General features: G+C 45.1%; 2 protein-coding genes across 10 annotated transcripts in view; one reads left to right on the plus strand and one right to left on the minus strand.

Annotated features, from left to right (window-relative positions):
* Positions 1 to 15,049, minus strand: part of KPNB1 (karyopherin subunit beta 1) — a 33,699-nt gene extending 18,650 nt beyond the window's left edge. The window contains exons 1-8 of the mRNA XM_054456059.2: positions 14,710 to 15,049; positions 14,550 to 14,608; positions 12,115 to 12,297; positions 7,920 to 8,120; positions 6,319 to 6,471; positions 3,794 to 3,853; positions 1,793 to 1,882; positions 713 to 823 (exon numbers count right to left, since the gene is read on the minus strand). Of these exons, the coding sequence (XP_054312034.1) occupies positions 713 to 823; positions 1,793 to 1,882; positions 3,794 to 3,853; positions 6,319 to 6,471; positions 7,920 to 8,120; positions 12,115 to 12,297; positions 14,550 to 14,608; positions 14,710 to 14,749 (897 nt within the window). The 5' untranslated portion in view covers positions 14,750 to 15,049. The remainder of the gene's footprint in view (positions 1 to 712; positions 824 to 1,792; positions 1,883 to 3,793; positions 3,854 to 6,318; positions 6,472 to 7,919; positions 8,121 to 12,114; positions 12,298 to 14,549; positions 14,609 to 14,709) is intronic.
* Positions 14,733 to 17,381, plus strand: part of LOC129017592 (uncharacterized) — a 96,106-nt gene continuing 93,457 nt past the window's right edge. For 8 of the 9 annotated variants that reach the window (XR_010124799.1, XM_063657160.1, XM_063657159.1 and 5 more), the window contains exon 1: positions 15,263 to 15,594. Coding sequence is in view for 7 of the 9 variants with exons in the window: in XM_063657160.1 (XP_063513230.1) it covers positions 15,263 to 15,594 (332 nt within the window). In the remaining 2 variants the exon portion in view is untranslated. Of the gene's footprint in view, positions 15,595 to 17,381 lie in introns of all 9 variants that reach the window. The other variant, XR_010124798.1, reaches the window with a different exon arrangement.

The raw sequence follows: 17,381 nt of genomic DNA on the forward strand, positions 1-17,381 counted from the left end.
GATCTCTTAACAGAAACAGAAACACACAGGGACAAATGGTAACATACAATGTGATCTTGGAAAGTGCTAATTTTTTGGTCTACTTCAGTGAGAATCTTTTAGGCCATATATTATAGGTCCAAGGCAACATTAAGTATAACTTTTTTTTCGTAAGTTCGATTCATATGGACAACCTGATATTTCAGTGTTCCTTGGATGAACACACACACCCAGTTTGCCTAAAGATGCCAAAAAAAAACTTTTTATTTTTGTCCTGAAATAAAAGTGTGTAAAGACCAAGCTGGAAACAAAGCTTGAACTCAAAGATCCCAAGTACAGAACTCCCCATTCTCCTCCATATCTGACTCTTTCACCACAGCTAGTAAAGTATCAATTATACATCGTAGGCTTGCATTAGGACTTCCAAAAGGAAATAATTCAGCATCAGGTATCACCTTGGTAAACTGCGACAGCCTGCTGCCCCCTTGTGTTCACAGTGATAATACCACTATTTACGATCAATCATGCCTGACTGCTTGGCAAAAACGTGAGAGCCCTCATTACTGATGTGCCTCCTTCATGAAGGGCTCTGGCTAGCAGAAAAATCAAAATCTCTGCCAATGGAGATACTCTCTAAACCCAGACAGAATAAAGTTCTCCTAGAAGGGGAATATCATCCACAAACGAGATATGTCCCAAAGCCTATTCAGAATAATAGTTCTCCCCAGCTCACCTCTGAAGCCTCAATGGCCAAATCCATTTCCTCATCACAGACATTGGACCAGAATTCTATCCCTTGTAGAGCCACCTCATCAATGTCACTTTTCATTGCTTCGATTGTGATCTTAAGAAGAAAAACACCCCAGGCCCCAAATAAGTATTGATTCAAGTGAGTCCCTGCCCCAACCCGGCTTTAACCACAGACATGCAAATTTCAGAAATGTAACTTATAAAAAGGAAGCCAGGCTTGAAAGAAAAGATAGAAAAAGAAAGATTTTCTTTCTTTTCTTTTTTTTTTTTTTGGTGATGGGGTCTCACTCTGTCACCCAGGCTGGAGTACAGCAGCACAATCTCAGCTCACTGCAACCTCCACCTCCCAGGCTCAAAAAAACCTCCCACCCCAGCCTCCTGCGTAGGTGGGACCACAGGTGCATGCCACCTCACCTGGCTTATTTTTTTATTTTTTGTAGAGGCGGGGTTTCACCATATTGCCTAGGCTGGTCTCAAACTCCTGGACTCAAGCGATCTGTCAGTCTCAGCCTCCCAAAGTGCTGGGATTACAGGCGTGAGCCACCATGCCCAGCCTCAGATTTTCAAAATGCAAGTTTGTTTTTTTTTTTCTTTTTGAGACAGAGTCTCGCTTTGAGGCCCAGGTTGGAGTGCAATGGCGTGATCTTGGCTCACTGCACCCTCCGCCTCCTGGGTTCAAGCGATTCTCCAGCCTCAGCCTCCAGAGTAGGTGGGATTACAGGCACGTGCCACCACGTTCAGCTAATTTTTGTGTTTTCAGTATAGACGGTGTTTCTCCATATTGGCCAGGCTGGTCTCGAACTCCTGACTTCAGCCTTCCAAAGTGCTGGGATTACAGGCGTTAGCCACCGGGCCCGGCCTCAAAATGAAGGTCTTTTACCCACACAAAGTTAGCACCAGTTTTCTTGGCACACCACTGATGAGCTTAAACCTAACAGTCTCAAGGAATTTCCTTTATTCCATAATATTAAGTAAAATACTACAGAATTGGCAAAATAGCAACTAAGGATGATGGGCTCTGTAATTAGCTACAAGCTCAAATCACATAAATAGAAATACTTACTGCAAAAAGAGCAGGACCCATATATGTCTCCATGTACTGATAATATAAGGACATTATCTTCACCAGATTCTGTAAAGCAGCCACTCGTACCTTTTATGAAGAGCAGATCATATAGTTTACTAAAGTAACAATGCAATCTGACAAACTTAGATTCACTCAAATGGGCCAATAATCCTAAGGATTATTTGAGGTAAATATGGGATATGTTATCATTTCCCTAAAATTCATTCTCTCCCTTCAATTCCCTCATTATCTGTTCCTTTATTTTCCCATTTCGTCTCTTTTTTGGTGAAGGGACAGAGTTTCGCTCCTGTTGCCCAGGCTGGAGTGCAGTGGCATGATCTTGGCTCACTGCAACCTCTGCCTCCCCGATTCAAGCAATTCTCGTGCCTCAGCCTTCCAAGTAGCTGGGATTACAGGTGCCCACCACCATGCCCGGCTAATTTTTTGTATTTTTAGCAGAGATGGGGTTTTGCTATGTTGACCAGGCTCATCTCGAACTTCTGAGCTCAGGCAATCCACTCACCTCGGCCACCTAAAGTGCTAGGATTAAAGGTGTGAGCCACTGCGCCCGGCCATTTTTCTCTTTTTTTTTTTTTGAGACAGTCTTCTTGCTCTGTCGCCCTGGTGCAAGTATAGTGGCCATGATCACGGCTCACTGCAGCCTCAACCACCAGGCTCAAGCAATCCTCCCACTTCAGCCTCCCACGTAGCTAGGATTACAGGCTCGCCCCATCACGCACAGCTAATCTTTGTGGACATGGAGTTTCGCCATGTTGCCCAGACTGGTTCTCCAACTCCTGGGCTCAAGTGATCCTCTGGCCTCGGCCTCCCAAAGTGCTGGGATTACAGGTGTGAGCCACCACACCCAGTCCTTTTTTTTTTGAGATGGAGTCTCCTAGGCTGGAGTGCAGTGGTGTGATCTCAGCTCACTGCAACCTCCGCCTCCTGGGTTCAAGCAATTCTCCTGCCTCAGCCTCCTGAGTAGCTGGGATTACAGACATGCGCCTGTAAAGTGTTGGGATTACAGGTGTAAGCCACCGCGCCTGGCCTCAGTCTTTTTTTTTTTTGCATTAAAGGTGCGTGTGGAACCCATGGTAGGGCTAAATTCACTAATATTATTCAGACTGAAGATGTTACTTCTATCTTCTTGAAGGGTCAGGTTTTGGGTATAGCAATAGCAAAACTGCTTTAATGGCTACAGGGGAAAACAATCACTTGAATAACCTATGGCAATAAAGTAGCAAAGCTGATCAAAAACCTTTTCTCCCTTAAGTGTTTGTGTATATATATTTTTTAGTAGAAATGACTTGAATAACCTACGGCAATGAAGTAGCGAAGCTGATCGAAAACCTTTTCTCTCTTAACTGTTTATTTGTGTATATATATTTTCTAGTAGAGATGGTGTCACTATGTTGCCCAGGTTGGTCTCCAACTCCTGACCTCAGTGATCCTCCTGCTTTAGCCTCCCAAATTGCTGGGATTATAGTGTGAGCCATCACACTGGCCCCTTAAACCTCTTTTAAGAGGATGGCAACTTCCAATACAATTCTTCCCTCTTCTCCAGTGTTTTTATTAATTATCATTATTATTTTTTGAGATGGAGTCTGTTTGCAGTGGCATGATCTCGGCTCACTGCAACCTCCGCCTCCCAGGTTCAAGCGATTCTTGTACCTCAGCCTCCCCAGCAGCTGGGACTACAGGCACGTGCCACCACACCCAGCTAATTTTTTTGTATTTTTAATACAGACAGGGTTTCACCATGTTGGCCAGACTGGTATGAAACTCCTAACCTCAGGTGAGCTGCCTGCCATGGCCTCCCTAAGTGCTGGGATTACAGGTGTGAGCCACCATGCCCAGCCAGAATATTAATTATTAGTAACAATATTAATCAAACCTTATTGCTGAAGTCAACTGATTCCCAGTATTTCAAACTTATATTAGATTTGACATTTCCTAGGAAAGATGCGAGACAGATTTTTCATATAACCTCACACTTACCCTCGTATCTGGACACTGTGTGGCTTCACAGACCACCTGCATAATAAAGTGCCTTTCAGACTGTAGGAGGAATAAAAATAAAGAGAATTAGGAGAGCATAACCTGTACACAGGAAGATTTCCAGACTCCCTCTACAAGGAAAACCTCTCGCTCCCTCAGGGCCCCACACAGCCCTGCCTGGTACAATCAAGCCACTCTCCCTTGAGATGGTACAGCACTATAAAGGCTATAAAGAGTTTACCTTCAGTGTCTGCTATGTGACTTGCCCTCCAGTGAGGTCCCTAATCTTTTAATCTGCAAAATGACCTTCACTAACAAAAACTTCAGGGAGGAAACAGAAAAATGTAGGTCACAAGGTTTAAATAAAAATGGTTGGTTAAAAGATAAAAATCTACAAGTAGGAAAATCAATTTCCTCATATAAGAGAATTCAAAACATCTGCTTTATTTCAGAGATCAAATTTGTTTTCTGAGAGGTAGCAAATTCACATCAAATGTGGTGAGAAATGGGAGAATGAACTTTGTGTGCTACCCTCCTAAATCTTCCAAAATCTATTAAGGAAAAATCCAGCTTTCTAACCAATTAGAATTGCCATTTGCTCTGGGGTTTCAGACCTTTCCAAAGTCAAGAAATGGTAAAAACCCAGCTAAAGTGTCAACAAACATATATACAGAAATACTTTCAGACCATGACCCTGGCAATTTTACTTGTCGGTATTTACCCAAAAGGACTGAAAGCAGAGTCTCAAAGATACACATGCATGCCACATTCATAGCAGCATTACCCACAATAGCCAAAAGGTGGACGCAAACCAAATGGCCATGGATGGATGACTAGATAAGCAAAATGTGGCATATACATATAATGGAATATTAATCACCCTTAAAAAGCAAATTTTGACAAATGCTACCCCTTAGATGAATCTCGAGGACATCATACTAAGTAAAACAAACCAGTAGCAAAAAGACAAATATTATATGATTCCATTTACATAAGGTATTTCGTTAGAGTAGTAAAATACATAGAAACTGAAAGTAAAATGGTGGTTACCAGTGGCTGAGAAAGGGGGAAATGAGTTGTTGTTGTTCAGTATGTACAGTTTCATTTTGCAAGATGAAAAAGTTCTGGAGATTGTTTCCACAGCAATGTGAATCTACTTAACTATACATTTAAAAATGATTTAAGACGGTAAATTTTATGTTATTCATTGCGTTTTCAGCCAAAATGTTTACATATATATTATACATACACATACATATACATATATACATATATATATATATTTTGGAGACAGAGTCTTGCACTGTTGCCCAGGCTGAAGTACAGTGGTGAAATCTTGAGCCTTGAACTCCCAGGCTCAAGTGATCCTCCCACCTCAGCTTCCCAAGTAGCTGGGATTACAGGCATGTGCCAGAACACCTGGCTATATATCCTGTTTCTTAAAAACACCTTCCTAAGGTGGTATGAAACAGACCAATTGCTATAATTTTTATTTATTTCATTTTTCATTCTTTTTTTTTCCATTATAAGCCCTGTAAACACAAGAGCTCACAAAACTGGTTAACAACTCAGTTGTTCTTCTCCACAGAAATCTTATTTTAGAGACAGGGTTTTGTTATGTTGTGCAAGCTAGCCTCAAACTCCTGGCTTCAAGTGATCCTCTTGCCTTGGTGGCCCAAAGTGTTGGGATTACTGGATGTGAGCCCCAGCACCCGGCCTCCACAAAATCTTTAGTACAAGGCAAAAGACTCACACAATCTTAAAAGAAACCAAAGTAAACCAAAGTATATAGTACATACCATAATTTCTTTCTTTCTTTCTTTCTTTTTTTTTTTTTTTGAGACAGTCTCGCTCTGTCACCCAGGCTGGAATACAGTGGTGCAATCTCGGCTCACTGCAATCTCTGCCACCCAGGTTCAAGTGATTCTCCTGCCTCAGCCTCCTGAGTAGCTGGGATTACAGGTGCACGCCACCACACCCGGCTGATTTTTTTGTATTTTTAGTAGAGACGGGGTTTCACCATGTTCGTCAGGCTGGTCTCAAACTCCTGACCTGATGATCCACCCGCCTCAGCCTCCCAAAGTGCTGGGATTACAAGCTTAAGCCACAGCGCCCAGCCTATTCCTTTCTTTTTTTTAAGGGACGATATCTGACTTTGTTGCCCAGGCTGGCCTTGAACAACTGGACTCAAGCAATCCTCCCGCCTCAGCCTCTGAAGTAGCTGGAGTACCAGTATGCACCACCACGCCCTATAATTTTAAAAAACCCAACAACATTCCACACTTTGGACTGCAAAAGGAAAAACCTAAGCTTAGAAACACTTTATTTCCAAAAGCATGATGAGAAACGGCAAACACTCTATGGGGATATCTCACACAATACGAACTCGACTAAACTGGAAACAAATACTTTTAAGTAGGTGGTACTTTCTAAATCATAAACTTAAGAAAACAAAACAAAAAACTTTCATTTAACTCTTTCATCCCTTACTGTCTGAATCTATACCTTATTGTCAAAAAACTTACCTCTTTATCAAAGTTTGCTTTGGTGAACTCCAATGAGTTCAGGAGTGCATTAGTAGCAGCTAGCTTCACATTATTACTAGGCTCTTCTTTCCTCATCCCCTGGATTATGGCAGTCAGAATCTCATTGGATTTATCTTGTAGCTGCTCTGGGTCCTGTAACAAGCAGAGAAGTGCAATGAATATACAGTCAGCCCTCTGCAGCCATGGGTTCCACATCTGTGGATTCAAGCAACTATGGATTGAAAATATTTAGAGGAAAAAAAATGGATGGTTGCATTTGTACTGCACCAAAAGGTGCATGTACACCTTTTTTTCTTTTCGTCATTCCCTTAATACAGTATACCAACTATTAATATAGCATTTACATTGAATTAAGTATTGTAAGTACTCTAGAGATGATTTAAGGTATATGGGAGGATGTGCATAGGTTATATGCAAATACTACACCACTTTATGTAACAGACTTGAACATCTGAGGATTTTGGTACCTGAGGAGGGTGCTGGAATCAATCCCCTCCAGAAGACTGCCATAAGGAGCTCACAACTAATCAGCAGTCCTTTTTCTGTTCTTAAGAGACAGGGTCTATATTGCCCAGACTAAAGTGCAGTGGCTATTCACAGGCACTACCACAGTGCACTGCACCCTCAAATTCCTGGGTTCAAGTGATCCTCCCACCTCAGCTTCCCAAGCAGCTGGGACTACAGGTGTAAGCTACTGTGCCTGGCTTAATCGGCAGTCCTTTTAACTGTAAAGTTCACTCAAGAAAGTATCATGACTTGGTGATCTTTCCCCACCCATTTCCATTTGGGAATAACACTGCAAACCACCTGCAAAATGTCTCATGGTACTGGCAGTCCAAAACTGAACAAAAGCAAGTCAAACTCATCAACCTCATCTTTGACTTCTTAGCATAATAACTCTGGGTATGAGGTAATATTAGCTTTCTTCCCCCCTTCTGTGCAAATGGAGATGGCAGTCTGTTGGTATTTTCCAGGCCATCTGTACTCTAAAGTAAAGCTTCAGGACATTTAAGGGCCAAGGCCAAGGATCGACACCTGGGCACATCTAGGGAGTCTAAGTCCGGGTCAAGTGCTGTGGGATCCTTTGCTTCATAAAGTCTATATATTAAAATACACACCAAGAGCAGTAACCTCATCAGGAACAACAGTGCTGGGAGGGCTACATCTAAAATACTGTATCTCCAGTGGCTAAACCAACTACATCAAATGTTGGCAAAACTTTCTGTAATGTAGTAAATGAAAATGCGCCACAACATTCATGGTACATTCAGGATCTTAAGAAAAAGGATTGGGTCAGGGATGCGCCAAATGAGAATATCCTCATTTTGTAAGTCTAGAATCTAAGACTCTTCAAACAGACTTCTGTTTTCAGTTTGCGATCCTCAGGTTTCTTTACTTTAGGGCATGATTAGCAATGTGAAGACAGAGGCCTAAGGGAAGTAAATCAGTCTCACTTTCAGAACACTGTGCAATTTAGCTTGGCTTTCTTCGTGATGCAATAAGGTAGTACTAATATCATTCATGTCACAGCTAGAGGCAATCAGAGGTATATAAACCAGATACATTAGGCAAGCACTTACTATATCTTGGCAAATATAACCGATGGCTTCTAATGTCGACTCCTTCATGTGCTCTGTGCTGTTGGGGTTTGTGACATTGGCCACCAGCTGAGGAATGAGTTCTGGCCACTGGTTTACTGGGATCTCTGCACAAGCAATACCAGCCACACACTGTGAGGCAGAACTAGGCCGGTAAGTTTCTGTGCCCAGTGTCTGCAAAACCTGCACCAAAAGACAAAAGATACAAATTTCTAACACTATTTGACCACATTTTGCCCACCACCATACTTATCTTAGTGTCTCTGAATTCTTTTTTTTTTTTCTTTCTTAAGACAGGGTCTCACTCTGTTGCCCGGACTGGAGTGCAGTGGCACGATCACAGCTCACTGTAGCCTCAATCTCTATGGTGCAATCTATCCTCCCCACCTCAGGCTCCTGAGTACCTGAACTACAGGGGTGGATATGCCGACACGCCCAGCTATCTTTTGTTGAGACAGGGCATCACCATATTGCCCAGGCTCAAAAAAAAAAAAAAAAAAAGGAAAATACAAGGCCTCAGTCAGTTGTCCAGGGTGGAGTGCAGTAGTAAAACGATAGTGCAGTGGCACAATACTGCAGCCTTGACCTCCCAGGCCTCCCCGAGTAGCTTAGACTACAGGCACATGCCATCACACCCAGCTAACTTTTTTGGATTTTTAGTAGAGATGGGGGTCTCCCTATGTTGCCCAGGCTGGTCTCAAATTCCTGGCCTCCCAAAGTGCTAGGATTACAGGTGTGAGCCACTGTGCCCAGGTAGCTGTCTCAGAATTCTTTTTTTTGAGACAAAGTCTCGCTCATGTCCCCCAGGCTGGAGCATGATGGCGTGATCTCAGCTCACTGCAACCTCCGCCTTCCAGGTTCAAGCGATTCTCCTGCCTTAGCTCCCCCCAGCAAGTAGCTGGGATTACAGGTGCCTGCCACCATGCCTGGCTAGTTTTTGTATTTTTAGTAGAGATGGGGTTTCACCATGTTGGCCAGGACAGTCTCGAACTCCTGACCTCAGGTGATCCACCCGCCTCGGCCTACCAAAGTACTGGGATGACAGGCGTGAGCCACCGTGCCTGGCCTCAGAATTCTCATCTATAATACGGAGAAGTAGAAAAGGCTGTCAGAAAAAGCTAGCTTCAGTAGCAACATCAGCATAATCAACACTGCCCTAGAACCTAGAAACAAAACCAGTCATCCCACCTCACTTCAAACTTCAACACGAGGTGGGAAACCAGAAGTTACAAGGGGAGGTAGCAGTAAATGGCAAAGGAGAGAGATGGGGACAAAACTCATCTTCCAGGCTCATTGTTGCTGTTATAAGGAAAGGATGTTCACAACCTCGTTTTGTGGACAGACATGGGCACTAGAATGAAGCTAGTTCTGGGGCATTCAGGTGGGTTTTATTCACAGTAGATCACTGTCTAATCTGATCCAAGGAGATCTCACTCATGAGATGTGGGCTGAAACAAAACTTTTTCCTTCTAAACACTGACAACCCAGCACTCTGGGTGACTTACATAGAAAGGCCTTGGTCAAGTAACATCACTAAATACAAAAACAAAGTTGTCAATGTTAATAACACCTATGAACTAATCTTTATATAACTTCCAATCTGAAAGGATTTGTTCTGTTTGCCCAAGAATCAAAGAACTGTTCTACCACTGACAGATACCAAAATCTAGCCAGATGTCAAAACAAGATCCACTTGTCATTAAACATGTCTCGCTTGACATGGTAACCATGCCACCACTTATGTAAAGAGTAAAGGCACAGGTATGATAAAAGATGAAGCCACAATTGACCTAGAGTTAATTATTACCGTGATCAGCTAATTCAGTCAATGAACTCACTTAGAATCACTAGTCCACTCAAAGGCAAACAGTTAACTGTTCTGGCATGAACACGGGACAAAGAATAGCTGCCAGATATTCAGGCCAGCTCTGCTGACTGGGTCGGATCACTTAGTATCCTGCTTTGCAGCTAGCACCAATAATGAACTCCCCCTTTCCTTCTTATATGGTATACCATCATCCCTGGCCCCCACTCCCATCAGCTCTACCCACCTGCAAACAGTTCTGATTGATGTTAAATGAAAGGCTTTGCTCTCGAGGACTAGCAGAGCTAGAATGGACAAAAACTGTTATGTCAAAGACATGAGGGAATGAGGGGGAAAAACAAGGTGAATTGTCCAAAATGTCAGGGGATGAATGGGTATTATTAACCCAAGTCCAGGGTGCCTTCACACCACACTACATGGTCTCCTAGTACGTATGTGGAGTGCACTGAATCCCATTCTACCTTTACCTTTCTCCTTTAGATTGCTTTCTGAAGACTCCATATTACTTGAGGTGATTTAGAAACTACGGATGTCCACCTCCTGAGTACTAAAAGTTTTCTGTTTAAACTAGAGGTAACCTTAATAGTAATTTTCAATTATCAGAAAAGAGAAACTAGCTTTCAACTGTGCCCCAATATCCAGATTTCAAAAAAGATCACCAACAATGAAACTTAGTATTAATTATCGTTGTCCTATGAAAGGGAAAAAGGCCAAGGTAACTGTTAGCGTTTTTTTCATGCCCGAGGGCTTAACCATGCCTATACAAATTATCTAATTTTTATTTTTACTTTTTAAGAAATGGAGTGTCACTCTGTCACCCAGGCTGGAGTGCAATGCGCAATCTTGGCTCACCACAATCTCCGCCTCCCAGGTTCAAGCAATTCTCCTGCCTAAACCTCCAGAGTAGCTGGGACTACAGGTACCCACCACCACAGCCAGCTAATTTTTGTATTTTTAGTAGAGACAGGGTTTCACCATGTTGGCCAGGCTGGTCTCGAACTCCTGACCTCAGGTAATCCACCCACTTCGGCCTCTCAAAATGCTGGGATGACAGGCATGAGCCACTGTGCCCAGCCATTATTGTCTAATTTTTTTTAAAAGGTTGGTGTTAAGAGTGATGTGCCAAAAAATAAGCCATTTACAATTCCAATTACATCTTATCCCATTTACTAGTGTGTAAATTAAGGAAGATGAGAAACTGAATGAGCACTATCAGTATCGAGATTTCCAGTGATAGAATATACTTCCATTTATGTCACTTAGCTGAGAGAGAAGGAATTAAAACGCTGTTATTACACAAGCAGACTCAACATGAATAGAAACAGCTCTACATACTCCAAAAAGATTTGAACCAAGTTGGATTTAATAACCTGGCTCCTTATCATGGGTATGCAAGATTGGTGACAAAAGGAGGTACACAACCAGATAGAGAAGTTATTGCCTTACAGGACACTACTTTACCTAATGCTGATATCTAGAACAAGGAAATAGCAAGTATGATGTGCATAACCATGTCCTGCACAAGTACATATGTAGGAATTCCCCACTAGTTTCCAATCAGTTACCAAGGACAAAATGATGACTGCACAGATATTTAACTCACTCCTCTTTGTGCCTTACCCATGTAAGACAGATCACTAAAGAACTTAATTTAAAAACAACAGCCAGGCGAGGTGGCTCACGCCTGTAATCCCAGCACTTTGGGAAGCCAAGGCAGGCAGATCACCTGAGGTCAGGAGTTCAAGACCAGCCTGGCCAACACGGTGAAACCCTGTCTCTACTGAAAGTACAAAAATTAGCTGGGCATGGTGGTGGGTGCCTGTAATCCCAGCAACTTGGGAGGCTAAGGCAGAGAACTGCTTGAACCCGGGAGGCAGAGGCTGTCGTGAGCCGAGATCATGCCATTGCACTCCAGCCTGGGTAACAGAGCAAGACTGGTTCCAAAAAAAAAAAAAAATTCCCTGAGCTGTACTCCAGAAGTACCGAATCGGAATTTCTGGAGAGCTTGGAAATACGTATTAACAAATTCCCTAATTTTTATACAAATGTAGCACCAATTTGTACACTACTCCCATCTGCCAAACAGATTTTACAAATTATGGCACATAATTAAAGTTTCCCAAACTGCTGCAGCCTACCTCAGTCATCTAAAAAGAATTCCAATCCATCAATGGGAATGGACAAGCTGTGTTGAGAAAGATTTAAGACAAAGACAATTTTTATCTTTAGGTAAAGTTCAGGTCCCAGAAACCTATCACACTGTTAGCTCTATCCCACGCAAATAGCAAAAGATCTGAGAAAGCGATTTCTTGTTCTCTGGGCAATATAACCAAACAGATAAGCGTTACTCACATAGTTCTTGACTTCTCGTCGAGCATTAGCATCAATAGCAAGCCACCTCTGCTGATATTGTGCCTTGATATCTGGATCTTTAGATGTCAAAGAGTTCTTGATTTGTAGACCAGCTGCAACTCTGGCAACCTGACTGTTTCCTGGATTTGCCAGCACTCTGGACAGTTCCACAAGGAAAGTGGGCTGTTAAGGGAAGATAAATTTGTAAATAAAAATATCTTTTTATTTCCACAACAGAGGATAATTTATAGAGCACTGAATCACCAGAGGGGCGGCGAGGGGGGGAACTAATGTCTAATTTGTTTTTTAATATATCATAAGCATCTCAGGAAACCACAAAACATTTACTTCACTGACTTCTATAAAAATGTTACTTAGTATAACAGGAAGTCTTCCACTTTTCTCATGGAGCCTAGCACTTAATGAGGAATTACAGATTTCCCTATCAAGATCATTCTTAGTGCCCAAATTGTCGTGTTAGACCCCCGAATTGCAAGGTTTCAGAGTATGGTAGTAGTAGTCAGTCTTCTATGTATACTGAGGTGTCCCAAGAACTTTTAATAATGTCTGGTACTCAATGTTTGTTGAATGAATGGCTGTTATGATGGGGGGTAGAAAATAAAACCGTTTATCTAAATTTCAAAAACCTTGGCCCCAAAAGAATGATCCAACTTTCCATCTCATGGCAGCAGCAGGGTAGTTTTTCAACCCATGGAAGGAGGTGATCTTTTATGAGAGGGGAAAATACAGGTAAGCCTAAAACAAACTTAGGAGCCTCATCCTCCGTTTTATTTGTGGGCACTCAACAAAAAGGAAACAATGAAAAAAGCGGATTTATAAGGAAAAGTAATAAGATATTTAGAAATAGAGAAAAAGTGAAAGAAAAAATCTTCAGGCAAGCTGTTCAAGCAAAATAACTTTGTATCTAATGATCAACAATTACTTGCTCCTATACATTTGGACTTTAGTTGAGGAATACAGTGCATTCCTGAAAAGCATGTTCTTTTGTAACCTTTTATAATCCACAGACCTCAAAAACTACTCCCTTTGTTTAAAAATTTAGCACACACACCCCTCTCTCCACCAAAAAAAAACCGTGCCCAAACAGCAAAGTTAGCAGGAAAAGCCAAAAGCAGACACATTTTTCTTACTGCTAACAAGTTCCGTAATCACAGCAGAAGATAATTCTTAAAAGTTTTATTAATTATGTACCACTAAAAAATGTTAAGAATGTTAGGAATAAGATAAAAACCTTCTTGCAAAATTTGCAAAAGCAGAAACAGGAATAATACCCTAAATGGAATTATCAGCCTATACTAGTGGAAAAACCTCTTCTAGGAAAGGATAAACAGGTTAGTTGTAAAAATTGGCACATATAAAGAACAACAACAAAAAATCATTCAAAAGCAGTCTGTATAAAATAAGCCTTGTCACTTTGTTGATGTTGACATTTTGTCTACATAACACAAAGGAACACATATGGTTACAGTGTTATTCAGACTTAATTCCTATTACCTTTCTCAAAGATGTCAAGCATCATCCAATCCTTCCCTCTGACCCCATCCCCCAACAGGAGATGGACACCAAAGAGAAACTTAACTGGCATCTAGGCTGTTTCAACCAATCCATCCCACATTTTTATACAAAGGACCAGTCTCTAGCGGACTTAGCTTCATTTTCTCCGGACCCCTTAAATTTTAAAATATGAAAAACGAGGAACTTTCCCCTGTGATTTCATCAGCAAACAGGCCCCATCTCAAAGATGAGCCTCAGTCTGTTTTCTGGGTACAGATCCCTAGTGATTAGGTCCCTATTCATCCAGGTCAGAAGAAAAAAAAAAGAAAGAAAGAAAAAAAAAGAAAAAACCCCAAGAGAGGAATAACCGGGCAGAAGAGGGAAAAATATTAGTGGAAATGGGTTAAGAGGCAGTCGGGTGCCAGGCCTGGCCATGAGCACAGACCAAGGTAGCTAGGAAAGGGCAGAGCTCTAGGAAATAGGTGGGGAGAGCCACAGGGGCCATGGGACAGGAAGGAGAAGCCGGCCGGGGTCAGACAGGGCGGGCGGCCGGGCCCAGAGCTTCCACATGGCCCCTAGGCCCGACTCCCCCACCCCCACCCCTGCTGAACACGCAGCGCCGCGCAACCTAACTTCCCTTCCCTCCCTCTTTCTCCCTCCCGCTGCACCGCCGCCCTCAGGCCGCGCAACGATTGGGCGGCAGGCAGCTCGGCGCGCCGCGCCATTGGCCGGTCGCGGGGCACGGGGCGGGACACACCCACCGGCTTCCCGATGGCGGGGTTAGGTTGGACCGGGTTGGGGGGAGGGGGACGGGATGGGGCGGGGTAGGTTGCCGAGGCCTGGGCCTCCGGGAGGGCGGGAAGGCCCCGCACGCAGGGGATGGGGACGCGGCGGGATGGGCGCGGCGGGGTAGCACGCACCAGGTTCTCCACGGCCGCACGCTCCAGGAACTTCTGCGCCGCTTCCAGCTCCAGCCGATCTAGGGGGAGTAAAGTGGGAGACGGAGCGGGATCAGAGGGGCCGGGCCTCCCCTCCCCCACCCCAATCACCTCAGCCCGACCCCCGGCTCTTGCGTCCTACCGGGAGACACGGTCTTCTCGAGGATGGTGATCAGCTCCATGGCGGAGGTGGCGGCGGCGGCGACTCCTCCTAAGACGACGGCCCGGCCTTTCGGGCGGCGGCTCGAACTGGGGATGGGGGTTGGGGGTCGGGTGGGAAGGGAGGGTGGGGTGGGGGGCGGGGGTCACCACAAGCCCATTCACCGGCTCTGTCTGGGTAGTCGCTCCAGCTCCCCTTCCTCTTCTCTTCCCTTACTTCCTCCCTCCAAATGGGCTGCTGGCGGCGGGGGAGGGACCCCGGGGGCAGCTCAGAGCGCGCTGGTGCTCGGGAGGCGGAGGGAGAAAGAAGGAAGGGAGGCTGTGAGTGAGAGGCGGCGCGCAGGGAGGGAGCGAGGGAGGAAGGCGGAGGGATATTCGGGCCGGACCTCTCCGCGGAGGCGCCGCGCTCCACGGCGATTGGCCGCTGTCCTGGCCATGCGGAATCCCCAATTGGCCAGGCCCTCAGCGTCGAAGGGCCGTCTCGCGCCCATTCGCCTGCTGGTTTCAAGGCCCGGGTTGGCTGGGCGGGCAGCGGAATGGAGCGCGCGGATTGGCCGAGGGGAGGGAGATTGGGATGGGGTAGGAGAGAGCCTGTCGTTGATTGGGTGGGCTTGGTAAAGGCCTTGAGCTCAGACCGGCTGAGCGCTGGGAGGAGGGTGGACCGAAGGCACGACTCGGAGCCTTCGCGATTGGCTGGGATAGTAGGCGTTGATAGGATAGGGTGCCCGGGAGAACTAAGGAGAGGAGTTCGGGGTCGGGGCGCGGGAAGGCGGGAGGCGCCCGGCTACCCTAGGAACCTGGCGCGGGGCACGATGGGACGCCCCCGGGAAGAGGCGGAGCTGGGTTCGAGCGCTGGGGCTGCGGTTGGGTAAGCGCCGTCGCTCCGAGGGGCGTGTTGAGCGAGGCTTTCGCGGGCCTGAGCTGGGTGGCGGGGGGACCGTTGAAGTCCTGCGCCGCGCCCACAGGAAGCTGTTTTAATGGCTAGGTCGGCTTGGTACCCTGCTTTCGGCTGGGACGGATGCGTAAGGCCATGTGGCTCCACTTCCAATGTGTAGATATGGAAACTGAAGCCCAGAGAGGGTATGGAACTTGTCCAAGGTCACACAGCTGGTTAGTGGCTTGATAAGCTCAAGCTCTCCTGACTGCCCTTGTCCCTACAAGCAGCTTCCTCTCCAAGGAGTCCCCTAGGCCTGCTTGTATGGGGCTTGAGACCTGTGCTGTGATAAATCTGACTTGCTTAAGGGTGAGCTAAGGGATTCCTCCTCTTAGACCCCCCATCCATAGCTACCAGGTACTTGACAGAATGGAAATGTTTCACTCTCCAAAAGTACCCTGTAAAGGCCCAACCTCGAACCAGAAAGAATGTGTGTACAGGCATAAAGGATTGTGGTTCTTAACCTGTTTCAGTTCTCAACCCCGGAAGAAACTCATGAATGCCTTTTCTTAGCAAAATGCATATAAAGAAAATGTGGGCCAGGCGCTGTGGCTCACGCCTGTAATCCCAGCACTTTGGGAGGCCGAGGGGGGCGGATGACGAGTCAAGACATCCAGACCATCGTGTCCAACATGGTGAAACCCCGTCTCTACTAAAATACAAAAAATTAGTCCGGTGTGGTGGCGCGTACCTGTAGTCCCAGCTATTCCTGAGGCTGAGGCAGGAGAATCGCTTGAACCCTGGAGGCAGAGGTTTCAGTGAGCCGATATCGCGCCACTGCAGTCCAGCCTGGCGACAGAGCGAGATTCCGTCTCAAAGAAAAGAAAAAAAATGTGCATACGGTATATTGACTTCCTTTGACATTAGTAAGTGGGCTCCAGGTTAAGAATTTCCTAGGCTGGGAGCAGTGGCTCAGGCCTGTAATCCCAGGACTTTGGGAGGATCGCTTGAGCCTAGGAGTTCAAGACTAACCTGGACAACTTAGCGAGATCCTGTCCCTTTTAAAAAATGAAGATTTTTAAAATGATAAAGAAAAAGCGTAATAATAGGGCCGGGTGCGGTGGCTCATGCCTGTAATCCCAGCACTTTGGGAGGCCGAGGCGGGCGGATCACTTGAGGTCAGGAGTTCAAGACCAGTCTGGCCAACATGGTGAAACCCTGTCTCTACTAAAAATACAAAAAAAAAAAAAAAAAAAAAACTAGCCGAGCGTGGTGGCGCACGCCTATAATCTCAGCTCCTCGGGAGGCTGAGACAGAATCTCTTGAACCTGGGAGGCAGAGGTTGCAGTGAGCCAAGACTTCACCACTGCACTCCAGCCTGGGCGACAGAGTAAGACTCTCAAAAAAAAGAAAAAATAAATGATAACAAAGAATTTCTTGAATTGTTTCATTTTCACAGTAACGATGTAGGGGTAATTGGATGTAGCTGGTTCATACAGCTTTTTACCATATGACTTGAGCTTGTGAGGTAATTGCCCTGCACTAGCCACACTGGGAAAACCTAGGAGGAAATCTGACTTTGCTGAAGGGTTTCACAAAGAATTAGGAAGGCTTGGCCAACTCTTTGTTAAAAGAGGAAGAAATGGTCTTTCTCTGCTAGAGATATCTTTGCAGTTTTGAAGCTAGAAATGTAGGGACACCATTCCTCACACCATACTGTGACTAGTGGATTTCCCATGGCTTAGCAGTTCCCTAACCCCAGCCTTTTGCTTCATCTGTTA

This window comes from Pongo pygmaeus, chromosome 19, assembly GCF_028885625.2.
Source record: "Pongo pygmaeus isolate AG05252 chromosome 19, NHGRI_mPonPyg2-v2.0_pri, whole genome shotgun sequence".
Taxonomy (NCBI): domain Eukaryota; kingdom Metazoa; phylum Chordata; class Mammalia; order Primates; family Hominidae; genus Pongo; species Pongo pygmaeus.